The 22,398-nt window shown below is 33.8% G+C and overlaps 3 protein-coding genes across 11 annotated transcripts; 2 read left to right on the forward strand and 1 right to left on the reverse strand.

The window, feature by feature from the left end:
* The first annotated feature begins 9,242 nt into the window (after positions 1 to 9,242).
* On the forward strand, positions 9,243 to 12,505 carry nAChRbeta2 (nicotinic acetylcholine receptor beta2). 2 transcript variants are annotated; one of them, XM_033336785.2, is made up of 13 exons: positions 9,243 to 9,355; positions 9,456 to 9,580; positions 9,750 to 9,907; positions 9,984 to 10,028; positions 10,101 to 10,210; positions 10,296 to 10,476; positions 10,614 to 10,770; positions 10,861 to 10,988; positions 11,057 to 11,232; positions 11,329 to 11,481; positions 11,544 to 11,668; positions 11,918 to 12,030; positions 12,213 to 12,505. In XM_033336785.2, the coding sequence occupies exons 2-13, from the start codon at positions 9,529 to 9,531 to the stop codon at positions 12,429 to 12,431; spliced, it is 1,617 nt and encodes a 538-aa protein (XP_033192676.1). In that variant the 5' UTR covers positions 9,243 to 9,355; positions 9,456 to 9,528; the 3' UTR covers positions 12,432 to 12,505. The 2 variants fall into 2 exon arrangements, with proteins under 2 accessions (XP_033192676.1, XP_033192677.1); XM_033336786.2 differs by having other exon boundaries at positions 11,556 to 11,668.
* Positions 11,695 to 17,183, reverse strand: Su(var)2-10 (E3 SUMO-protein ligase Su(var)2-10). 4 transcript variants are annotated; one of them, XM_033336779.2, is made up of 9 exons: positions 16,774 to 17,183; positions 15,815 to 15,981; positions 15,470 to 15,571; positions 15,205 to 15,349; positions 14,814 to 15,104; positions 14,479 to 14,580; positions 14,109 to 14,349; positions 13,620 to 14,036; positions 11,695 to 13,509 (listed from the first exon to the last, which is right to left on the reverse strand). In XM_033336779.2, the coding sequence occupies exons 1-9, from the start codon at positions 16,795 to 16,797 to the stop codon at positions 13,301 to 13,303; spliced, it is 1,698 nt and encodes a 565-aa protein (XP_033192670.1). In that variant the 5' UTR covers positions 16,798 to 17,183; the 3' UTR covers positions 11,695 to 13,300. The 4 variants fall into 4 exon arrangements, with proteins under 4 accessions (XP_033192670.1, XP_033192671.1, XP_033192675.1 ...); XM_033336780.2 differs by lacking the exon at positions 16,774 to 17,183 and adding an exon at positions 16,456 to 16,766; XM_033336784.2 differs by lacking the exon at positions 15,815 to 15,981 and having other exon boundaries at positions 16,774 to 17,175.
* A 722-nt stretch (positions 17,184 to 17,905) lies between these two features.
* PolI (DNA polymerase iota) lies at positions 17,906 to 22,370 on the forward strand. 5 transcript variants are annotated; one of them, XM_076624482.1, is made up of 3 exons: positions 17,906 to 18,633; positions 18,766 to 18,984; positions 19,072 to 22,370. In XM_076624482.1, exons 2-3 carry the CDS (start codon positions 18,816 to 18,818, stop codon positions 20,541 to 20,543), a joined length of 1,641 nt encoding a protein of 546 aa, XP_076480597.1. In that variant the 5' UTR covers positions 17,906 to 18,633; positions 18,766 to 18,815; the 3' UTR covers positions 20,544 to 22,370. The 5 variants fall into 5 exon arrangements, with proteins under 5 accessions (XP_076480597.1, XP_076480596.1, XP_033192667.1 ...); XM_076624481.1 differs by having other exon boundaries at positions 17,907 to 18,633; positions 18,766 to 19,284; positions 19,363 to 22,370; XM_033336776.2 differs by having other exon boundaries at positions 17,907 to 18,381; positions 18,442 to 18,633; positions 18,766 to 22,370.
* Positions 22,371 to 22,398: the final 28 nt, after the last annotated feature.

Raw genomic sequence — 22,398 nt, forward strand, 5'->3', positions numbered from 1 at the left:
AAAAAGAAGAAAAACTCGATAATAACTACGAAATTGCGTCCCCGGGAGATAATCTTAAAACGTCAGCGAGTGCTCAAAAATTCTGAGAAAAGCTCGGTGTCCTGTTTTCCCTTCGGAGGACAGCGATGTTCCTCCGCCGATTTCTCGGTAAATATTACATTCAGCGTAACGTTCTTAAGCGTCGTTTTCCATAGAACGTGCCGGCTTTAAAGCGAGTGAACGGACCCGCCACACCGGTGCATCCTTCTTCACCGGATCACGGTTTGTGCATTCGGAAGGATATCCCTGAAAACTTGAAAAATCTCAGAGCAACCGACGACGTCGGCGGCGCGTCATCGACACAAGGAATCCTTGAATTTCATTATTCAGATGAGCATCGTTCCGTGACTGATCGATCGCGGGCCAAAGTGAGTGCAGAATTACATGAATAATCTATGTCGCCCTGAGTGCCGGATCCTCCTCTTTCGGGCTTTCAGACCATATCGCCTTTGAGCCAATTCATCCACTTCCGGTAGAGCGCGGCACTTCCTTACCTTTCTCGCCACTCTTTCTCGCGCTTTCCCTTTGGCACACGATGGCACGTGTACGCAGTGATAGCACACGTATGTATATGCGTACGTATACACGCGATGAACAGCAAGGATGATTCTTGATGCCAAAAATTCCGCCCGGGCCATCACGTTCGCTCAACTGCACAAGTTTTCTCGTGATCGTTTGCGTTCGCTCCATATTCCAGGCCGGTCATGATCGTCGAGCAAAAATTTGCCTGCGTGCACGCTCGCGATCTTCGAAGATTTCGGAAACCCTTTCTGATTGTACACGCTTCAAAGATTCTGCTTACGTAATCTTTTATCAAGTCGACGCACGCTTTGAGCAACCCCAAAGAACGCGATTTCTCAAGGCTCTCGGGGTTGGAGATGGGTTTGCCAAATATTTGTGAATTATTGATGGGGTGATGCTAGTGTTGTGCAATGTGGCATGAAACTAATGAAATCTCGTGTAAATATACTTTCTAGAATAAATTTTGTTAACTCTGTTGTTCTCTCCGGGTCTATGTTCACCGAAGTGGATACTACATTTTGATAGATTTTTTAATGTTTGGTTTTAATATTCATTACAATTTCACTACCTTCTATATGTATTTTATGCTTTTTATGAATACTAAAGGTTTTTGAAAATAAAATATCCGAAGAGGCACGAAGAAAGTGAAGATCCAGGGATAATCGTAAAATACTAACAGTTACAATTTCCCGATATCGGATTAACAAATTCACTGCTGATCGAAGTTCACCCATAATAGCGTATATTAACTAATAATTCTCGCACAAAATTTATTCCGGTATTTTACATTTTTTCACGTGTGCACACATTACATGAATTATTATGGGAAAAACTTTTCTTCTGATTCAGCAATATTTAATTTACCATTTACTTCCAAAATACTAAAAGTTCGAAACAAATACATACAATGAACTTATTACTAAAGAAAAATTGGGACCAAACAAAATAAAGCGTTAACCTCATCGAGTGATTAACGAATACTTCTACGCCACGTGTACAAAAATTATTAGATTAAATATGCGTTTCTACTCGATTATTACAAATTTATTACTCAAACGAGCACTTATTTTATTTATTTTTTATTGATATTATTGTTTTCAAGTAATAAAAGGTATAATGAACTATTTAGCAAACTGGAAAATTTTGTAAATTTATAAAAAGCGTTATTATCGCTATTAAACACGCACGAGGAATATTATTCAGCTGACGCGATGCTTAGTGTAATTAGGGCGATAAACATGGATGGTTTATGGGCAAGCGTCAATGAGTTACACGAAGGTTGCGATCGTAGTTGCATAAATTGATTTGAAATTCATTGTCTGCAGTAAAACAACGATCGGCGCCCGCATTAAGCTCCATGCAAATGAACGTGGAACAGAATCACAGGACAATGTTCTACATTATCGTTTACATCGTTAATACCCGTTGCGCCCTGTTCGAACCGTTTCAGACATTCGACGCTCTGATTTATTTTTAAAGAACGCCGCCGTTCAAACGGAGCCGCAATGATCAAACTTATCTAAAAGCAAACATTTATTAATCCTAGCCTAATTTTTTAAATGCCACATTACATTTCTGCAATCTTTAATCGCTTTATTTAATTAACTGATTTAAGGAAATAAATTAAATAAAATTGACACGAGGATTAACATTTAAAGTCATTTATAGTCTAACTCAAGATTGTTTGAAAATCATTTCAATAACATTTAAGACCATTGGAAAATTGTTCGAAGTAATTGAGAACACTAAAAATTTGAAAATTGTCAGCTCATCCAAAACCATCTAATATTCAAAAGTCATTTCCTTGATTTGTCATTTCCTCAAAAATAATACTGCATCACCTAAAGTCCATGTACCAAATACATTTTCAATTGTATAAAACATAAAACATAAATTGACAGATGGTCAATTTCGATATCACATTTCCCGTCCGTGAAACAAATTTCAACAAGCGACATTTCAAATAAACCAAAAGTCAAATTGTTCGGTACGACAGAGCAAAAACGTTGCTTCTTCGAAAATATGCACACGCGTTCTAACAAACGAGTCCGCGGTCGTAGTTTAACATGCACACAGAGTTCTCAAACTCTGCCAGCAATATTTTTTATTCCTTATTTTTCCATAAATTCATTTAGCCGATGTGTGCCCTTACGTCGCGCAATTTGTACTGGTTTACAGGCGCGGTAACAATAAAACTTCGGTTAAAAACAATTATTTATCCGAGTCCCGCTGTTCCGCGCAATGAGGGAAAATGAGTCGAAGTTATAAATAGTAGAGCCCCGCGGGGTAGGCGACCGTATTTCTGGCTATACTATGGGAAGGATAAAAGGGGAAGATCTATGGAGGACAGAGGAGTCCACGGATACGGAAAGAAAAATAAATCTATTTTTTCAGTTTCGCTCTTTTGTCTCGCTCGACCGTTGCACCGCGCGGGCCCGAAGAATTACAGCGCGGCTCTTAAGTTACCGGATGTGATTAGAGGGAAAACCCGCAGAAATGCGATACCCGGTTTTCAGACGCCCTCTGATATACTCGACGGAAAACTGCAACAAGCTGCGTGATACATTTAAAACCGTTTGTATCCCGTCTGAATGTATGTGTATCCACTGGTCGCCGTTAAAACTCTCTCTCGTTGAAAATTTCGCTGTTATAATTACGTTTTTAATTCAGTCGCATTTGCAGACGTTCACTCGCCGGTGAAAATTACGAGAAATAAAAGGTAACGGTTTACTTTATCTTCTAATAAACAGTACCATAGCGCAATCGTCTGTTTCTCTTTTCTTTATCGTTGATTATCTGAGAATGAAGACTTGAAACAGAAATATTAGTTATCTATCATAGTTGCAGATGTATAATAATAAAATATATCTATATCATTTTCGACAAATAAGAAGCTTACGTGGCATGTCGAGGAACGTGTGTCCAAAGAAGTAGCCGTTTAGCGATTAAAAATATCGTTCACCGACGAAGAAACGAGCGCTGTCTCAACGACGGGTATTAATCCCCGCAAAAAATAAATTGATCGGAAGCTGCTCGACGTGAGACGACGTTACAGCTTGCGACGATCGCTTCCAATTTCCAAACGCGTCCCCCGGGGACACGATATCTTCCGCGAACTACCCCTTTCCTCGTGGTAACTAACAATTGCGACTGCGCGCTAACTTCCACCTATTCGTCATGGTTTCCCGTAAGGCAGAGAAAAGAGTAGAGGTGAAAATGAAAAAGGGAATGGAAAAAATTGTTCGCATTTGTAGATGTGTAATGCGCAAGTATAGTAGCACGTTCATCGCACTGTTGCGATAAAAATAGTTGAACATGGTTAGCAGGAATCGAAAATTATGGTCTACCCTGTTCGAGGCCGGTGGACGACCAGTGTACCTAACGTTGGCAATATCGCCGTCTGGCGAACCGCACATTACAACTTGCCGATCCGGTACGATGTTAACCATCCTGTATATACGTGTGTCTCCACCCACATCGCGTGCCCTCATCCCCCATACATGCCCTTCCTCCTGGTTTGTCCACACCATACACTTTCGACTAAAGTAGTAATGAACGCGTTCTGCAGTTTGCACTCGGCGCAACCCCGCCATTATTACATTGCTCCAGCTAAATAAATTATTCCGACGTGCTACCTCTGCAGCTTTCGTCCTATCGCCATATGCGAGAATGCTCTCGCTACCTCGTCCGCATATCACCTCGAAAATTCCCCACGCATTCTTACTCCCCTGCCTCTTCCTCGACCGGTCCACCCTTGTCAACTCTGTCGTGCTAACAGTCACGGCAATTACAATGTATCGAGGCATGTTTGCCATACATACGAGTCAAACATTCGATCGATGAGCGTTGTAGAAATATAAATTGGTTGTCTTCTTTTATAATAGTACATTAGAATAATAAATCACCATATAAGAGATCAGAAGAGCTTAACACTGTACCATAATCTTAAATTTTGTTTTTGAAAATGCGATACTCGTCTCTTGTTTGTCTATATATAGAAAAGCTAATAGTTACAAAAGATTAGAGAAGTAAAATTTTACCTTTTGCATTTAAATTGATATGATCTTCTAATGAGTTCGCATAACGTGATTTCCTATAACATCGAGTATAGCCACGTAACCTCGTGTTGTCCGCTATATTTCCTAATCACTGAAATCATCTCTTTTATATCGCAATTGCAGATGAAATTCTAAGAAAATACGATAGTATACCGTGTATAGAATCGTATACACACAAAAAAGTGACACATGTACCTTACGTTGTCCACTGCATTTTCTAATCGAGTTACATAAACATTACTTTTCGTATATGCCAAGCCCAAATTAAATTCTAAGGAAATAGAAATCGCCGTAGCACATGTATTAAATCGCTAGATTGGAAATTATTAACAAAAAATTCATTTAATCGTCGCGAATCTACGGAAAGACGGATTGCTCTGGAGGCAAGTGACCAAGACGCTAATTTCCAGGGGAGGCGACAGGAAAACAGGTGCGGATATCGTACGTCCGCAGTTAAATGCAGCAACCGTAAGACAATAATCGCGAGGATAATTATATTAATAACGGATGGAGGTCAAACGCGACTGGCTGGCATGTGCTGGCGTGCATACGATAGTAAATACATCCAGCGTGCGTACGTGCGGAATACATATGCACGAAGCTATGTCGTGCTTGGTACGTAACTCACCAGGATATTGGATACTCTGTTATCATAGTAAACCTCCATCCCTTACTGAAGCCGGTGACGACGTAATTATCTCTAGTAATTAAAGTACACACCTACTTTGCTCGATATTGGCTCTTTAGAGCCTGCCGTGGACGAAGTGTACGGAATTATGGAAATCATAAGCAAACAACGACGTTTAGATAACGTTGCATAAGAACGATACTGACCATCCAGCGATCCTAACGGACCCCGTGTCTCTCGGTTCTCCGTCGAGATTGCACAACTTTCACGGAAAACATTGGTGAAGAGTAGATTATAAAGATGCAGATCGTTACGAATATTCCAGTTTTCTATTGATATACACAAAGTATTTATTCTCAATTCTCTCGAGGTTAAAAGCAGAGCAATTCGTCGCAAATTGAACATCCTGGAAATGTAGCTGAGTTGAAGAGGCAGTAGCAGTTTCAAACAGCGAATTACGTAAATGGATATGTTTAAGAAAGTATGTGCAAGCGGACAAGTTAAATACATCAGAGTTTGGAGATACTTGATACAATTGGAATATCGAGGATAAAGATCGACGAATAGTAATTGCAAATGGAAATGATATTCTATGTTTTTAAGTAACATAGCTTTATAAAACTAAATGTATTTTTACATCGTTTTCTTCGTTTTCCCCATATCGTATTTAACTTTCAACTCCCAGATGCCTATATTTTAAAATTTTAATATATTAACGTAAACGTCCGTTTATAAATATCAGAACATCTGTTGGTCTTGTACTCGGTTATTCACGTTGATAAGGAAATAATTAATTAGTTAAAACTTTATATTTTTACATGATAACGATCCAAAATACATGAATATCTTGTTTTACTATAAGTGTTCTAATATTGTACTTATGAATATAGGTGTGTGTACATGTTAATATCTATCGATTCGTATCCATTTTATAAGGCGAGTATTTCGATCAGCATAAATGGAATACGTTCGTAAGATTTTTTACTTTTGGATGGCTCTGCTATTCTCATAGATTGCGATCGATGTGGGACAGCAAACAGGGAAGGCAGTTACTCACGTTATACGATGAAAGCATTTGGCACCTGAAGCCTTGCATTTGCAGATTTGTCTGCGTCTCCCCTAGACGTTCGCCATTCTCCTTTCTGGAAAATTGTAATGCACCGTCTTCTTGCCGACCACCAGCTTTTAAGGGATTTATCGAGCTCCACATTAAATGGCACTGATCTTAGTAAATCCAGATGGAATTCCCGTGTTTCCGCCACTTGGCGTGGCTTCCAGGATTTGGCGGTAACCGTCGTATCCCTACGCCAAAAATCGATTTATTCGCATTAATCGTCGGCTTGCGGAGTGCACGACATATTTCCATATTAGGATTAAGTGCCCCGTCCCGAAACGACGGACAAAAACGCGATGAGAAATGTCCTCGATAACGATGAGCTATCGGTTGTAATACGAATGTCGGGACGCTTTCTCGTTTCACGCGAAACGTAGTCTAACAAATAAAACTCTGTTTCAACCCTGTAAACGTTATAATCTGTGTAACAACCACGAACGTAATATCGACAATTTCATGTTCGTTCGACGAACATGAAAGATTTAAACTTTCAGTAGGTGCCGCCAGTTTTATCTTCATCGTCTAAACTTCTAAACGACTCATACTTCGTGAAGTGAGATCTCAATCAGCCGTTTTTAAAAATTAATCTTCTAATCTGTGTGTCTGTAGCAAACATGAATTAGGAAAATATATTATATTAACAACGTTTAATATATAATTGTATCCGGTTATCTCAATAAATATAAAAGTTTGCACATTAGTTATCACGCAGATTTATGTAAAGCTAGCATATTAGCAACCTTAAACGCTATGTCCAAAGTTCGCATTCAGTCCGGTCAGTTCGCCACTCAAAGTGGCTTTGTGAGAACAAAGGATTAGGACTGTGTGCACAGCTATTACGGTTACAAGTCCCAAAGCTAATGAAAACGGGATTGTAATTAGTCCAGCAACAATTATATATTTTACGTAAAATAACCTTCCTCACTCGCCTATAGTTTCTCGACTATGAATTTCTAAATAATTTTATATTTAAGGAAAACAATACAGCCAACCATTACTACCTTGCTTTATTAGGAAAGATCGCAATATAACTCGAGACCATAATTCTATTTTACAATTAATTATAATGTACAAATCATCTATAGAATATAAACTAACTAATGGAAAGGAACAGAAAAAACAAACAACTGCCAATTTTTCTCATAGAACACTGGCGGTAAAAATCAAGATTTCCTGAAAATGATGTCGTTACTCAAAGATTTTATTCTCTGGCATAATGCAAGATGACCGAATAAAAAACCGTGCTAGAATGACCAGCAGGTTCGGTGGACTGGCGCATCTCGCGCTTACGTTTCTTCCAGTAGAATAGAAAAGTGGGTGGAGAATAGACACAGTGGAGGTAGTAAGTGGGCTAGTAAGTCTCGCGATAACAGTTATAAATGACCCTCTCGAAGCACGGCGCCGTACCACCCAACCCTCAGCTATGCGCCAGACACTGGCTGCTCCGTAATCTAACACATGCCCGGACAATATAGTCGTAAAAGGTACTAAACAAACATACGCTAAGTGGCCTGGTCGCCGCGTGTGCGCAACTATACCACGGCTGTTTACGTATCCTTGATCGATAATCGTATATACGTGGGATATTGTGCGGTCGCAAGTCGATCCTTCCTAGGAGAGCTGTTACACTACGGATGCTACTTTTGTGAAGAACATATATCTCCGTTTCAAGCGTAATTTTCGCTGCAACATGCCCGGAGTACTTTACACTTCCGCAGTTACTCCTTTGACATAATTACGATGTTTTCTAGACACGCGACCATTGTCTGAAACATGAACGTGGTTTTGTACTGTGATCGATGCTCTAGGAAAGGCTAGAGGATTTTTCTACTTTACGAGATGCTAAATTGACAGAGTTGAGGATTCAATTCAATTCTATGAGCATCGTTATAGATTTTTATAATAAAACTTTAATCCACAATGGTCCTACTCTTTTACGAGTGCTGCGTGGAGTGATGTCGATGTTCTACCCTTTCTTGCCTATCGATTGTTACGCTTCGCTTTTAATTAACCTCTTACGAGCATATAGCGTTAAGTAGGTTGTCTTTGAGTGTTCAATTCCTTTCCTGGCAGTACCTATTGATCGTATTTGATGAATAATATACAAACTGTTAAGTATATATAAATAATATTCTCTTTTTTATAAATTTGCAAAAGCAAGAAAGGTTAGATGATGAATATTATATATTATAACAAAATGTTCAAACATCTACGATTAATTTAATTATATAAAACAGCTTACAAGTAAATCAATGAAAAATACTTCCTACAAAGTTGCATTTGATAAACATTGCGTCTGATAAAAGATTGTACGTATTGAGAAGAATGCACGTCAAAGTGGCTACGAAACATATAAAAAATCATGATACAGTACACATCATTTTACCGTAGAAGAAAGGATGTATCGAATATATTGAATTCTTAAGTATCATGAAAAATATCTCTATCGTAATTATACTAATAAAAAATTTGTATAAAATACCATTTCATAATGATGTTCTGTGAATAGTATTCCAAAAGAATTGCAAGGGTGCATTTGGCTTCTACTACATTATAGTACAGAGTGCGCTACCTGACGAACAAGATTCATACAACGTCGGTAATTCATTTTTAAGAAATCTGAATTAAAACGTTCAAACAAATAATATTTACTACCTAATTAAAATACAAAAGTAAAAAACAGCTAACAATTCATTTTAGTTACCTTTATGAACGCATTGAAACGAATACAACATAAATCCACTGAAACAAAACAAAACGAAAACAAATCTTAAGACGAAAAATGCTTGTACGTGATTTGGTACAGACTGAAGGCGCCAACCTGTGGACGATTTGAAAAAGATGTGCGCGCATCGTTAATGCGCATGCGCTGAGATGTGAATTTGTAACAGACGAAATACATTGAAGTGCAAACTGGAGCAAGTGTCATGGCGCTAACTTCGGATATCGATTTTGGTCCAGTGGGATGCAGAACGCTCATTTTCTACTGATAAGGTTTTCCACTTGTCACCTGGAAGAAAAATATCTAATATGATATCGATTCTTTTTACATTTAATTAGGTTAACTTAAAAATTATTGTATATGTGTGCATAGGTGAAAGTGTTTCTACTGGGAGTGGTCACTGCCATCTCAATCTTACACAAATTTGTAAATAGTTACATTTAAAATGCGAATATTGACGTTTAGTATTCTTCTTAATGCCCTTCACATTATATTCGGTAAGTGTTTCACCTTTTTACATTGTAAGTGATTGAGAATCATTTAAATTTTTTAAGAATTATATCGTAATGTATGTTTCATGTTGTCGTGTGATTTGAATGCGATGAACTCGATTGTTCTTACATAAAGAGTAGAAATTATGACTAAAAAGATTTGTATTTCTTCTAGGTGCTGTTGGGTTAAAAATTTACGAGGCAAACCCTGACACAAAAAGACTTTATGATGACTTGTTGTCGAATTATAATAGACTTATACGCCCTGTGAAGAACAACACCGAAACCTTAACAGTAAAGCTTGGTTTAAAGCTCTCGCAGCTAATTGAGATGGTATAAAGTCATATTTTGTGATTTTGGTTGTTTTTTATTCAATAAAGGTATTGTTAATATTTTTTTTAATTTACAGAATTTAAAAAATCAGGTGATGACCACCAACGTCTGGGTGGAACAGGTAAGAGCTGCTGAAGAAATATACCTATCTTTATAAACATATTTTATTCACTGTCGATATTATGCATTTTAGGAATGGATCGACTATAAACTACGATGGGATCCAGAAGAATACGGTGGCGTAGAAATGCTATACGTGCCTTCTGAAAATATTTGGCTACCAGATATTGTCCTATACAATAAGTAAGTTTTGATGTATGTTACAACTTATTAGCAAGTATTGAATTTGATAATCATAAAAAGACATCAATTAAATATAATTTCATAGTGCCGATGGCAATTACGAAGTAACGCTTATGACAAAGGCTACATTAAAGTATACCGGTGAAGTATCTTGGAAACCGCCTGCGATTTACAAATCATCCTGTGAGATTAACGTCGAATATTTCCCATTTGACGAACAATCGTGTATTATGAAATTCGGCTCATGGACGTACAATGGCGCTCAGGTTATAATTAAAAAATATCGTTAATCATAAATAATTTTTTTAATACAAATCAAATAGAAATAAATTAATTTGAAAATACAAATAATTGACGTCAATGTTATTTACCAAAAATACTTTGTAAAAATTTTTACTGACAGGTGGATCTGAAACATATGAAACAAGAAAGTGGTAGCAATTTGGTTGCAATAGGAATAGATTTAAGCGACTTCTACTTATCAGTTGAATGGGACATTTTAGAAGTACCAGCATCCAGAAACGAAGAATATTATCCATGTTGCACAGAACCTTATTCTGGTGAGTAAATAAATATATTTGACATCTATATTAACATACAATTTATACAACGATACGAAATGTAAGTGCATTTTGATATAATTCATACAGATATTACATTTAATATTACGATGCGAAGAAAGACATTATTCTACACAGTCAACTTAATAATTCCTTGCGTGGGTATTACGTTCCTTACGGTACTTGTCTTTTATCTACCAAGTGATTCAGGTGAAAAAGTAAGCATTACAGAGAATAATAAATAAACGAAAAGGTATTTATACTGTAAAAAATTGAATTTTTACAGGTATCGTTGTGTTCTTCCATTCTCCTCTCGTTGACGGTGTTCTTTTTACTATTAGCCGAAATTATTCCACCAACGTCACTAGCTATACCACTTTTAGGAAAATATTTGCTATTTACCATGATTTTAGTCACTTTGTCGATATGGATTACCGTATGCGTTTTAAATGTTCATTTTCGGTAAACTAAATTCCATTGTAATAATTCTAGATTAAACATTAATTATAGTATCCTATTTATAAATTACCTAAAGTTACGTATAAATTTCTTATATAGGTCTCCATCTACGCACAACATGTCACCCTGGGTTAGACGAGTATTTTTAAATTGGATGCCGCGACTTTTAATGATGCGTCGGACACCGTATTCAACTCCAGAATATGATGATACGTACATGGATAGTGGATATACTAATGAAATAGATTTTAGGTAATTATACTACTGTTTATCGAATCCTGAAATAGAAAACTTTTCAGGAGTATACATTACAGTTTTCCTGATAGTGTTAGTGATTACCCACTGGAATTGAAAGGAAGTCCAGATGGATTCGAAAGTGTCACCTCGCAGTATAAAAATATACGAGAAGACGATGCCCGGCATATACCGCATGCATCAGGTAAATATTTAAATTACTCTACAATATATAATATAATTAATACAAAATTTTATTAATCAAATGTATTGTGACAGTGCATTCTATGACACATATAAAGAATTACATGATAGCGATTGAAATAAATAAACGTGTATTGGAATTAACAGTAACCCTATAATTCATGGATGTATATGGCGCAGCACGTTATATTACAATTAATGTCATGTAATAGTTTCTGAAATGTACATTAACAATGAGATACTGTTGCAGTCACTGATAGTGAAAATACGATGCCACGACACTTGTCTCCCGATGTCATATCAGCTTTAAAGGGTGTGCGTTTTATTGCTCAACATATAAAAAATGCAGATAAGGATAATGAAGTAAGTTGATCAATAATTCAACAATTCATTGTTTGAATATTCATGTTTTACTTTTGATACTTTTCTTGACAATTTAAGGCTTCAATTCTAAAAATTCTTTTTTAAAAATAGTATATATATATATAACTTCTCGAAATAATATATGATACATTTTTCCCTCATATATTTTTTAATATTTCCAGGTTATAGAAGATTGGAAATTCGTAGCTATGATTTTAGATAGACTTTTTCTTTGGGTTTTTACATTGGCATGTACTGGTGGAACACTTGGCATAATATTTCAAGCACCAAGTTTATATGATACAAGAGAACCTGTGGACCAACAACTTTCTGGAATAGCGTTTCGCAATTCTATGTATCCAAATGCAAATACAATCTCTATCCCTATGCAAGACGTATAAACTTTGAGATTCGTGGAACATATGACTTACGTATAAAAACCATAATACAAAAGTATTAAATTATTAATATTCTATTTATATGAATTTTATCTATTTTATTCCTTATAACTTTAGACCGAATTTCACAAACAGAAAGTCTATAGCAAATATAGTCTAAGCAGTTTTATTAACCCTGATCAACTAAGAAACTTAATAAAGAAACAATTTCAAGAGGACTCAAATTTAATTACATTAATAACGCTAGTAATATAATTAACATATTTATATTAATATAAATATTTGCACCTTTTATTTTCCTCTTTCATTTACATGTCAAGGCTAATAAGAGGCTTATACTACAAAATAAAAATAGTTTTATTATTTTGGATGAAATTCCACAATGATGTTTTCGATAATGAAAAACTATACTAAGGTATCTTATTAATTAGATTTAGTTTGATTTTCGAGACGTTAATTTACATTTTTTCCTTTCATCAATTAAAATAATATGCAATCACTCTCTCTCTCTCTCTCTCACTCTCTCTCTCTCTCTCTCTCTCTCCCCCTATATATATATATATATATATATATATATAGATATATATATATAATATATATAATATATATATAATATATATAATATATATATATATTGATTATACAAAGGAATGCTAAGTTGTTACAGTTAAAAAGAAATATTATTTTGCTCCTTTCTTTTTCTTTAAGTACCAGTTTCAGTTTTAAGTACCAAAAGTAAAAATGTCATGAATTCACTTATACTTAACTTTATGTAGAACTTTTTTTTTTAAATGATCACAGAACAAAAAAATTTTGGTTTTTGTCCTATACAAAATTTGGCAATTTAATAGTAGCAATAGATATAAAATATTCTATTCTAAATCAATTATCATCAATTCTGGTGATTCACTTGTACTGCTAATGGAGCTAGTTTGTGACTTCTTTGGCGAAGAAGTACCACTAGGTATCTTTTTTGTACTTTGTGTTGGTGTGGTACGTTCATCATCATCATCACTGTCTGATATTAGATCAATAATAACAGCTCGTTTCTTTTCCTTTGGAGGTGTAAGATTGCTTTCATCTAAACAGTGATATGATTACCCATTTATATGTAAACACTCATAAACATAAAAACATTTATTTTTAAATATGTCATATCTTTACACATATTAGAATGAAATAAAATCTCACCGAGGTCGACTGTATCCACATCGATTTTACGATCTTGCGAATTTGTAACAACTTTTGTTTCACTCTTCTCCTTATCCTTTTCTTTCTTTAGAACCAAATTTTCCCATGACCCATCTTGCAATAATTGAATTTCATTTACATCTGGCAATAGTTTCTTAGAGTTCAACACTTCTTGAAAGTAGCCATCGATAACGAGATTATCATATAATGCTGGCTTATCACAAACTGGGCAATTCCATGTCGGTTTTCTTTCATTCATTTGAAGGAATAGGGATGCATCAAAACATTGTAAATGTGAACATGTCGATGCACGACATGGTGTACACATTCGCATCTTGCCTAACGGACAAGCTAACGATACTCTAAGCGATGTTGTCGCTATTTCACTATCCGCATCTTCGTTAAGTTTCTCCTTAACTAAAAAGATCATTATTTCAATAGCATTCATTTTCAACAACACCAAATAGTTCTAATTACATAACTACTTACTTAAACCTCTTGTATAATCCGAATGTCGAACTCCCCTACTTTTTAACCTTGATAATAATTCAGCACTTGAAAGCTTTCGAACTAAATATATCGCAATTGCGTATCGTCTGCCGTAGTCTGCCGACCACGTCACGTGAATTTGATTCGCTACAGTAGGAGATAATTTAACTAGAGGACTAATATTGACAGGCCGTGGCGGCCTCTTTGGTTCTACTCCCGGCTTATTAGTAGGTATTGGATTCTGAAATAAAAAATAAAACATTTCATTTGTGAAAGTAAAACATTTTACTATACTTTCAATTTAGGATAAAGAAATAATATTTTCATGTGTATATGTATATGTATATTCTTTATATTTCTGTCTACTAACAGGTAAAGGACATAGTTTTCCATTAACTTTTACTGCAATGCTTGGTGGAAAACAGTCCTCTTGTTCACACGATGTTTCTTGCAAACAAAATCGCATCTGTATCTGAAATAGCCATAACACAGATTGTAGACTCAACAATCAAAAATATAAATTTAACCCCTTAAACTACGATTTACGTTCGAAAATTTTGGATCGATTTACGTTTGGTCCGATCATCTATTGCGGGCTATGCTCGTAATATTTACGTTTGGCCCGATCACCGTACTACGGGCTATGCCCGTAGTTGTAGATTAAGGGGTTAACATTAAGAAACAGACTCTCCCTGTAAAATGTACTTGTACTGTGTAATCCATTTTACTTCCTGCACGACAATCTCGTGAACTTGCTACATCTGTTGACTGCTGTGGTGTTAAATGAAACATAAATGTATTCTCTTGAAGTCTCATAGATCCTTGAGGCATTAAACTAGATGGCTTCAGCAATTCAGCCAATAAATCAAAAAAAGGTAGCTTTCTAAGTCTAACATCTGGATGAACAGGATATTGATTTCTAGGTTGTATTTGCAATGGTGATGGTAAAACTTTTGGTGCATATGGATATGGATTATAGGCTGCACTTGTTGTTTGCTGAAATATTAATATGTCATATGAATATTAAAAAACCACTACAAAAAATAATATAGAAGTTTTATATAATTTTATATAGAAATCACATTACATAACTTACTTGTGGTGTTACGTTGGCATACGCTGTTGACTGATAGACTGGATTTGTTCTAGGTGCTTGAGGTAGAGATGCTTGATGTGCAGGTGGTAAATCCTTTCCACTAGAAACTGAAGACTGTGACTGTTGCTGTTGACTGATAGCTTGTCTTTACATTAATTACAAGTAAAAAACAACATTGTTAAATATATCTTATATAATTAATTATATATGTTCTTCATAAACTTATTTTCTTTGTATTATCTATCTGTTTGTTCTATATATTTACCTTGTTGTGTAATAATTTCTGGAATGCATGTTTTGATCTATTTGTGGCTCCCCAGAACTACCTGTTTGACCATACATTTGATGTGCAGCTAATTGATCAGCTCTAAACAAAATTTTGAAACAAAAAAATGAGTTTGGGACTTTATCTCAATAATCCACTGACATTTATAATACTTAAAGTATAACAATATGCCATAGTAGATATAAAAAGAAAATCATTTTCAACACTTCACTAAAATAAACAAACAAAATAATTAAAAATTTAATAAATGGTGATAGAGGTAGTTAATGATTTAGTACAATCTACAAGAACAATTGTATTGTCATTAATAAATCTTATACTCACTGTATGGATTTATATAATTCACGTATTTTGAGTTGAATTGGATGGGATCTCAAACGTAACAATTCTAGTGCACGTGCTTGTAATTCGTTCTTTCTACCTGATTTATTTCTACCAGCAAAACCAAGAAGCATCTGAAGTTCAGACACTCGAAAACTCAATATCATATTCTGCAATCATAAAATTATAGCATGCATACATTTTATATAATACACTTATTCTAAACTGTTATTTTGATGAAAGAAAAATATATTTTATAAATAACAATGTATTAATAAAAAACAAATTAACATTTAAATTTATTATCAATTCTATTTATTTCAATTCAATTACATAAGAAACATTTTATCTATTATATTGGCTTGTATAAACATAATTGCAGAAATACGGAATAGAATTGGAAATACCAGGCATAAAGATCATACTTCAAGTTTTCTATTCTACAGACAATCACACCACACACATAGAGTATTTTCATCCATATCCATATTGAATGAGAAAAATACAATAATGAAACAGAATTTATTTTTGCAATCATAGATAATATCATTCGTCCAACAATATTTACGAATAAAATACATATGATTAATAATAAAGAAACACTGACAACGATTTTAATTTAAAAAAAAAAATATTTAGGTTACCTGTGATTATGAAGATATTGACGTTTTTTATAAGCTTTATTCGGTAAAGGCAACATAATTATAAGCACAATATATCGTAAAAAAAATTCTATTGATTAATCTCAATATTTCACCGAAGAAAAAAAATAATTATAACAATAATGAAGAAAAACGCGCTTAACAAGTACTAAGCGTCTAGTAATATAATTCACTGACGCAAATAAATCGCTGATAACCCGGATATAACCACGACAAATTCACAATGCAGACTTGCCGACTTTTCTCTAAAATTTCACACATAATCTAACTGCACTGCACCACTTTTAATACCTCACTCACCTCTAATTCTTTGGTCTCCGCCATCTTCTTAGACGATTTTTTTTGCGAAGCCGTCTTGCCTATATTATTTCCAACTTTCAATACAAAAATTCTCCTACCCCTTACTTATTCGAGTTGTTTGTATCGCAACTCGCTTCTATATTTTTCTTGCTTTTTAAGTGCGAGTATCGAATAATACTATTTTATGGCGCGAAATTGATTTTTACATTTCAATTTCGAGATCGTTTTAAAAAATCTAACTTTTCTAGGAAAGCTCAATTCCCATAAAAATTTTTAGTTCAACCGTGTGCGATGAAGTAATTATCGATATTTGACACTTCGTTCGTTCGAAATGCGAAAAAGGGTTTTCCAAGATGGCTGCTAACAATTTATTTGGAGTTCAACTTCAATTTGTATAATTCAATAAATGTACAACATTATAATAATTTCTTTGTTAATTAATGTTAGAAAAAGAGCTGTAAAAGAAGTACAGAAGTTTCAAGGAAATCATAGTTTCAAGTTGTCTTCGTCTTCTTAAACTTTTAGTGAGTGTACACGCGGAGGAAAATCTTTGAATATATTTGCTGGTTATATTTCATCTATTAGATTGCAAACGTCCAACCAAACCTTTAGCATTTCTTTGTAACTGATGTGCAATATAAAATGTTTTAAAAATATATAAAAATTGCAAATGCAAATTACGATAACGAAACACAGTCATATATTAGAAACACAAGTGCACAATACGATATAAAACCTATCAAATTTTCTGGAGTATCTATTTTTATAGTAATTCATCTTTACTATATTCATGATATATTCTTACTAAATGATCTACAATATGATTGGATTATATCTAGGGGAAACATAAGTTTTATTTTAGATTTTATCTATGTATTTTAAATAATTCCCCTAGTTTATTTTAAATATTATTGGCTATCACTTCATGAAAACGCGCCATTATGTAAATATGTGCTGTATAAAAGTCTGTGGTGTGCTGTCTCTAGTGAAAAATATATTTGTATCATAAAATGATGATACGTGCATCTATCTTAAAACATTCATATGCACCAATATTTAGAATGCAATTATAAACACACACACACACACACACACACACACACACACACACACACACACATATACACATACACACACACAAAAAGGTATCTTTAATAATTCAAAACATGGCTACCATGTGAAAAATAAATTAGTCGCATTACAGTTTGTAAACAAATTTCTATTTAGTTTTTACGGTAGTTTTGTTTCGTGCTAGCAGTCGAAACTTATCAGCAGTAAAAAGAATATATTTCTTCAATGAAATTTACAAGAAGTTGATGTGGCTTTCAGAAGTGAGTCATTCGTGTTTTTTAACAGCTCCAACTACAAATTAATGTCCGTTCAATGTGATCTAACGGATTTCTGGAAAATAAAAATATATCTATACGTTAATATTCTATGTGGTTGTGAGATATAGCTTCCAAATGAACACTAAATAATGGTAACCTTACTTTATGATCTAAGGAAAGTTCTGAGAAATAATAATAAACTATTTTAATAGCCGTGCTATGGAGTAGTTTATTTAAGAACGAAAATGATAACTTGTTATACAATTATAAGTCTCCATATGTAAGTTAAAAATAATAAACAGTTTGTATGTTTGACTGCACAACTTAACCTATTTTTTAGATATACGTCTACAATTAAACATATCGACAAGCAAACACTTCTATATTCAAAAATTATTTTAAAAATTTATGCTAAAGTGTGTTAATAACGTGTGTGTAAATAATAAAGAAAATTACTCTTTGTTAGTGTCATGAATAAAATGAAAATCTGCACTTAAGAATATATTTTTCAGCAAATTTGTTTTTGAAAAAGGTAATAAACTAATTTTACTATTTGGCTTTATTCATTATGTTGATAATTGTAATATGTTAATAATGATAATTATTTACAAATCATTTAGTTTTACCATTTATAATGCTAATTGAGTATTTATTACTATTACAGATTATACTATGTTGAAATATTGAATAAGTCACTTATGTGATAAAGATTATATGTATAATATTGTTTGTAAATTGACCTCAATGGATTCTATTGAATTTGATGCAATTATCAGACATCCGAGAACCATAATTCATATAGATGTTGATTGTTTCTATGCTCAAATAGAGATGCTTAGGCATCCAGAGCTACAAGGCAAACCATTGGGGGTGCAACAAAAAAGTATAGTAGTGACAAGCAATTATTTAGCACGAGAACATGGAATAAAAAAATGTATGTCAGTACAGGAAGCTTTACAATTATGTCCAGGACTGGTGTTGGTAAATGGTGAAGATTTAACAAACTATCGTCACTATTCTGCTAAAGTACTGGAGATATTGCATCAGTTTACTCCATTAGTTGAAAGATTGGGTCTTGATGACAATTTTATGGACGTAACTTCTATTGTACAAAAATATATGAATTCTGGAAATAATTCAGAGTTAAATTTAAGTATTAACATGGAAGATGAAAATCCAGTTGGTAAAGTATTTGGTACCTCCGAAGAAGAATGTCCTTGTGGCTGTCATGCTCGATTAATTATAGCTTCCAAAATTGCAGCAGAAATAAGAAAACGAATTTATAAAGACTTGCATATTACATGCAGTGCTGGAATAGCACATAATAAGCTTTTAGCAAAACTGGTGGGATCATTACATAAACCAAATCATCAAACACTAGTATTCCCATGCAGTGCACCTATGTTCTTGTCTACTATAGGATCTGTATCTAAAATACCAGGTGTTGGGCAAAAAACTGCACAATTGTTAATTTCCAACAACATAAAAACAGTGGATGATCTAAGAAAAACACCTTTGGAAACCTTAGAGATGAAAATTGGTATTGATTTAGCACGAAAATTAAAAGATAATGCCGAAGGTATCGACGAGACCGTCGTTAAACCAACAGGAAAGAGGCAGAGTATAGGTTTAGAAGATGGTTTCAAGAGTGTTTCTTTGGTAGCTGAAGTAGAATCAAGACTAGGAGCACTTCTGAGAAGATTAACAGAATTAGCTATGGAGGATGGTAGAATTCCCATTGCTATGAGATTAACTGTTAGGAAACATGATTTTAATAAACCAACTTCTGGTAAAAGAGAAACTCGACAATGCGCTTTACCGAAACACCTATTGCCTTCTACAAAATCTGGTGTTTATGATCATGCTAAAATGTTGGCACTAGCAATGAAACTATTTCACCGTACTGTCGATGTTTCTAAACCATTCCATTTAACTCTTTTAGGAGTTGCTTTCACGAAATTCGAAGAGAGATCTTCTGGAAAGAATAGTATTACATCTTTCTTGCGAAAACAGGTCGCTGTTCAGTCTGTTCTAGATATAAGCTCGGAAGAAGGCGTTTCCGACATTAATCTCGGATCACCAATGAGCGTAAATCAAGATAGTAACGACGGTTCTACGATGAGTACCACCTCCTCACCAGTTTCGAAATCAATAGGTGCTAACAACCAGAGTGCGGACGATGATGTATTGAACGAAATAGAACCTTTACCAAAAAAGACTAGATTGGAGGTATGGTTGAGTGGACGTAGAGAATCTCCGAGCAACGAAATGGCTGATCTTCGACTCAGTCCTTCATCACCAATGCAATTATCTCCGAAAATTGATGCGGCAGTTCTTAAATCTTTACCCATCGATATACAAAGAGAAGTGACCCGTTCCTGGCCGACGACTAGTAAACCAAAACCCAATAATATACTTAAATACTTCATAGCCAATAAGTGACGGAGTTCTATGGCCTAGAAATATAATATAGCCATCGTTATGTACACACTTACACACCTACAATATTGGATGGCAGCACCATGTGATACTATGAATTTAAGTTACTAAATATTTTAAATCAATTTATGATTTTGGGTATTAACTTTCTGTATACACATATTTTCTAGAACATTTACATTAAATGAATGTTGATATAAAGTAACTTTATCGTATAATTTTGATCATTTCATTAAACATCACAAAAAAAGACCAATGTGAATTTGCATAAAACAGCTGTATAAAACATATTTTTATTCATTTCTTTTTGACGAAATCAAGCACAATTGGTACTTAAATTACCTAGAGTAGTTGGACTTTTTTGAGTTGCGTTGCATTTAAGGTGTATTCACAAAAATGAAAGAAAATGAAAATGTAAATCGACTATCAATGAAAAGTATTTCTATTTAAGTAGAATTCTTTATTATAAATCAAAGATAAAGTATTGTAAAATAAGTTTTATTTTCATCTTTCACACATTCAATATGTATGTTTTATATGATTCTTAATACTATCGCGTATTTCTTAATGTTTAATATTGTTCGGATAAATAAAAATTAAGATTAAGTAAGTTAAATACTTTTGTATTAGAATTATGTTCTATATAATTCGCCTCTTTTTTTTCTCTCGCTATCTTCACGATTATTTCACTGTGAGTATTTCAACGGCAGGAAAGTATTTTTATTTACACTTAACTAGTGTGCGTGATTGATGCACTTTCAAACGTAATCCGTCTCGTTAAACGAGGTGCTGGCATTTGATTTTGTACGTACTATCTAGCTATTAAATTATAATTGTATGATTTAAAGTTTAAAAATGAAACGAAATAATGTTTATATTTTTATTACTATCGATGTTATTCTATGTGTAACGGGTGTTACAAAAGACATGCCGTACAGAAATACTCAATCGCCCCTAGCGTGCTACTGGTAAGGAGCACCGTTAGAATAAGATAAGCGTAATTTATAATATATAGTTATATTAAAAATATTAGACAATCATAAAGTTTTATCGATTCGGTATGGTACAAGGTGAATAATTATAATATACGTTTAAGCAAACACGGATAAGACAAAACGAAAAAAAGTAAGCCAACGATTCACGCAGTTTCAAATTATATTATATTATACACACGTTTACTTTCACACGATTTATCGAAAAGCATATGTGCATTAAAGCGTGATCGACGGCAAGTGATACTGAAACAGTAGCTTTTGTAAACGATCATACTTACATAAGGGAACGGACAATTTATATATATATATATATATATATATATATATATATATATATATATATATATATATATATAGCTCGAATAATAACAGAATAAAAATATATATTATATTATATTATATTATATTATATTATATTATATTATATACATATATATATATATATATATATATATATATATATATATATGCGATGAAAAAAGTTACTTATGGCCAAGCTTTTTTTCTATGTTTATTTATTTTCTTGTATGCACGGGAGAAGCGGTACAATTCTGATTATTAACTTCTGGTTGTGAGATATATGAGTATTTTATACGTATATACCACGGGGAATATGAGCGGTTGCGACACCCATATCCGTTCGTCAATGTCGAAGTTCGGATTAATTAGAATAACACGCAATAGCTCGCACTTCTCAGATAATTGCGTTGATAGTATTCAAGAATTAAAAGCAGGCAATGCAGAATGAAGTTGAGTTTGATTTTTGTACAAGCAACGTTACATCGACGGTTCATATTACCTCTGATTCATTTAAATAAAGGAAGTTCAAGTTGTACGTCTTTGATATTCTCTTTATTCTCATG

The sequence above is a fragment of the Bombus vancouverensis genome, chromosome 14, assembly GCF_051014615.1.
Source record: "Bombus vancouverensis nearcticus chromosome 14, iyBomVanc1_principal, whole genome shotgun sequence".
Taxonomy (NCBI): domain Eukaryota; kingdom Metazoa; phylum Arthropoda; class Insecta; order Hymenoptera; family Apidae; genus Bombus; species Bombus vancouverensis.

Bases quoted from the DNA above. Each gene is read 5' to 3' on its own strand.
- PolI (XM_033336776.2), top strand. From the start codon at position 18,816: ATGTATAATATTGTTTGTAAATTGACCTCAATGGATTCTATTGAATTT.
- nAChRbeta2 (XM_033336785.2), top strand. From the start codon at position 9,529: ATGCGAATATTGACGTTTAGTATTCTTCTTAATGCCCTTCACATTATA. The intron at 10,211-10,295 runs GTAAGTTTTGAT...ATAATTTCATAG, and splicing joins GATATTGTCCTATACAATAA to TGCCGATGGCAATTACGAAG. The intron at 10,989-11,056 runs GTAAGCATTACA...GAATTTTTACAG, and splicing joins CAAGTGATTCAGGTGAAAAA to GTATCGTTGTGTTCTTCCAT.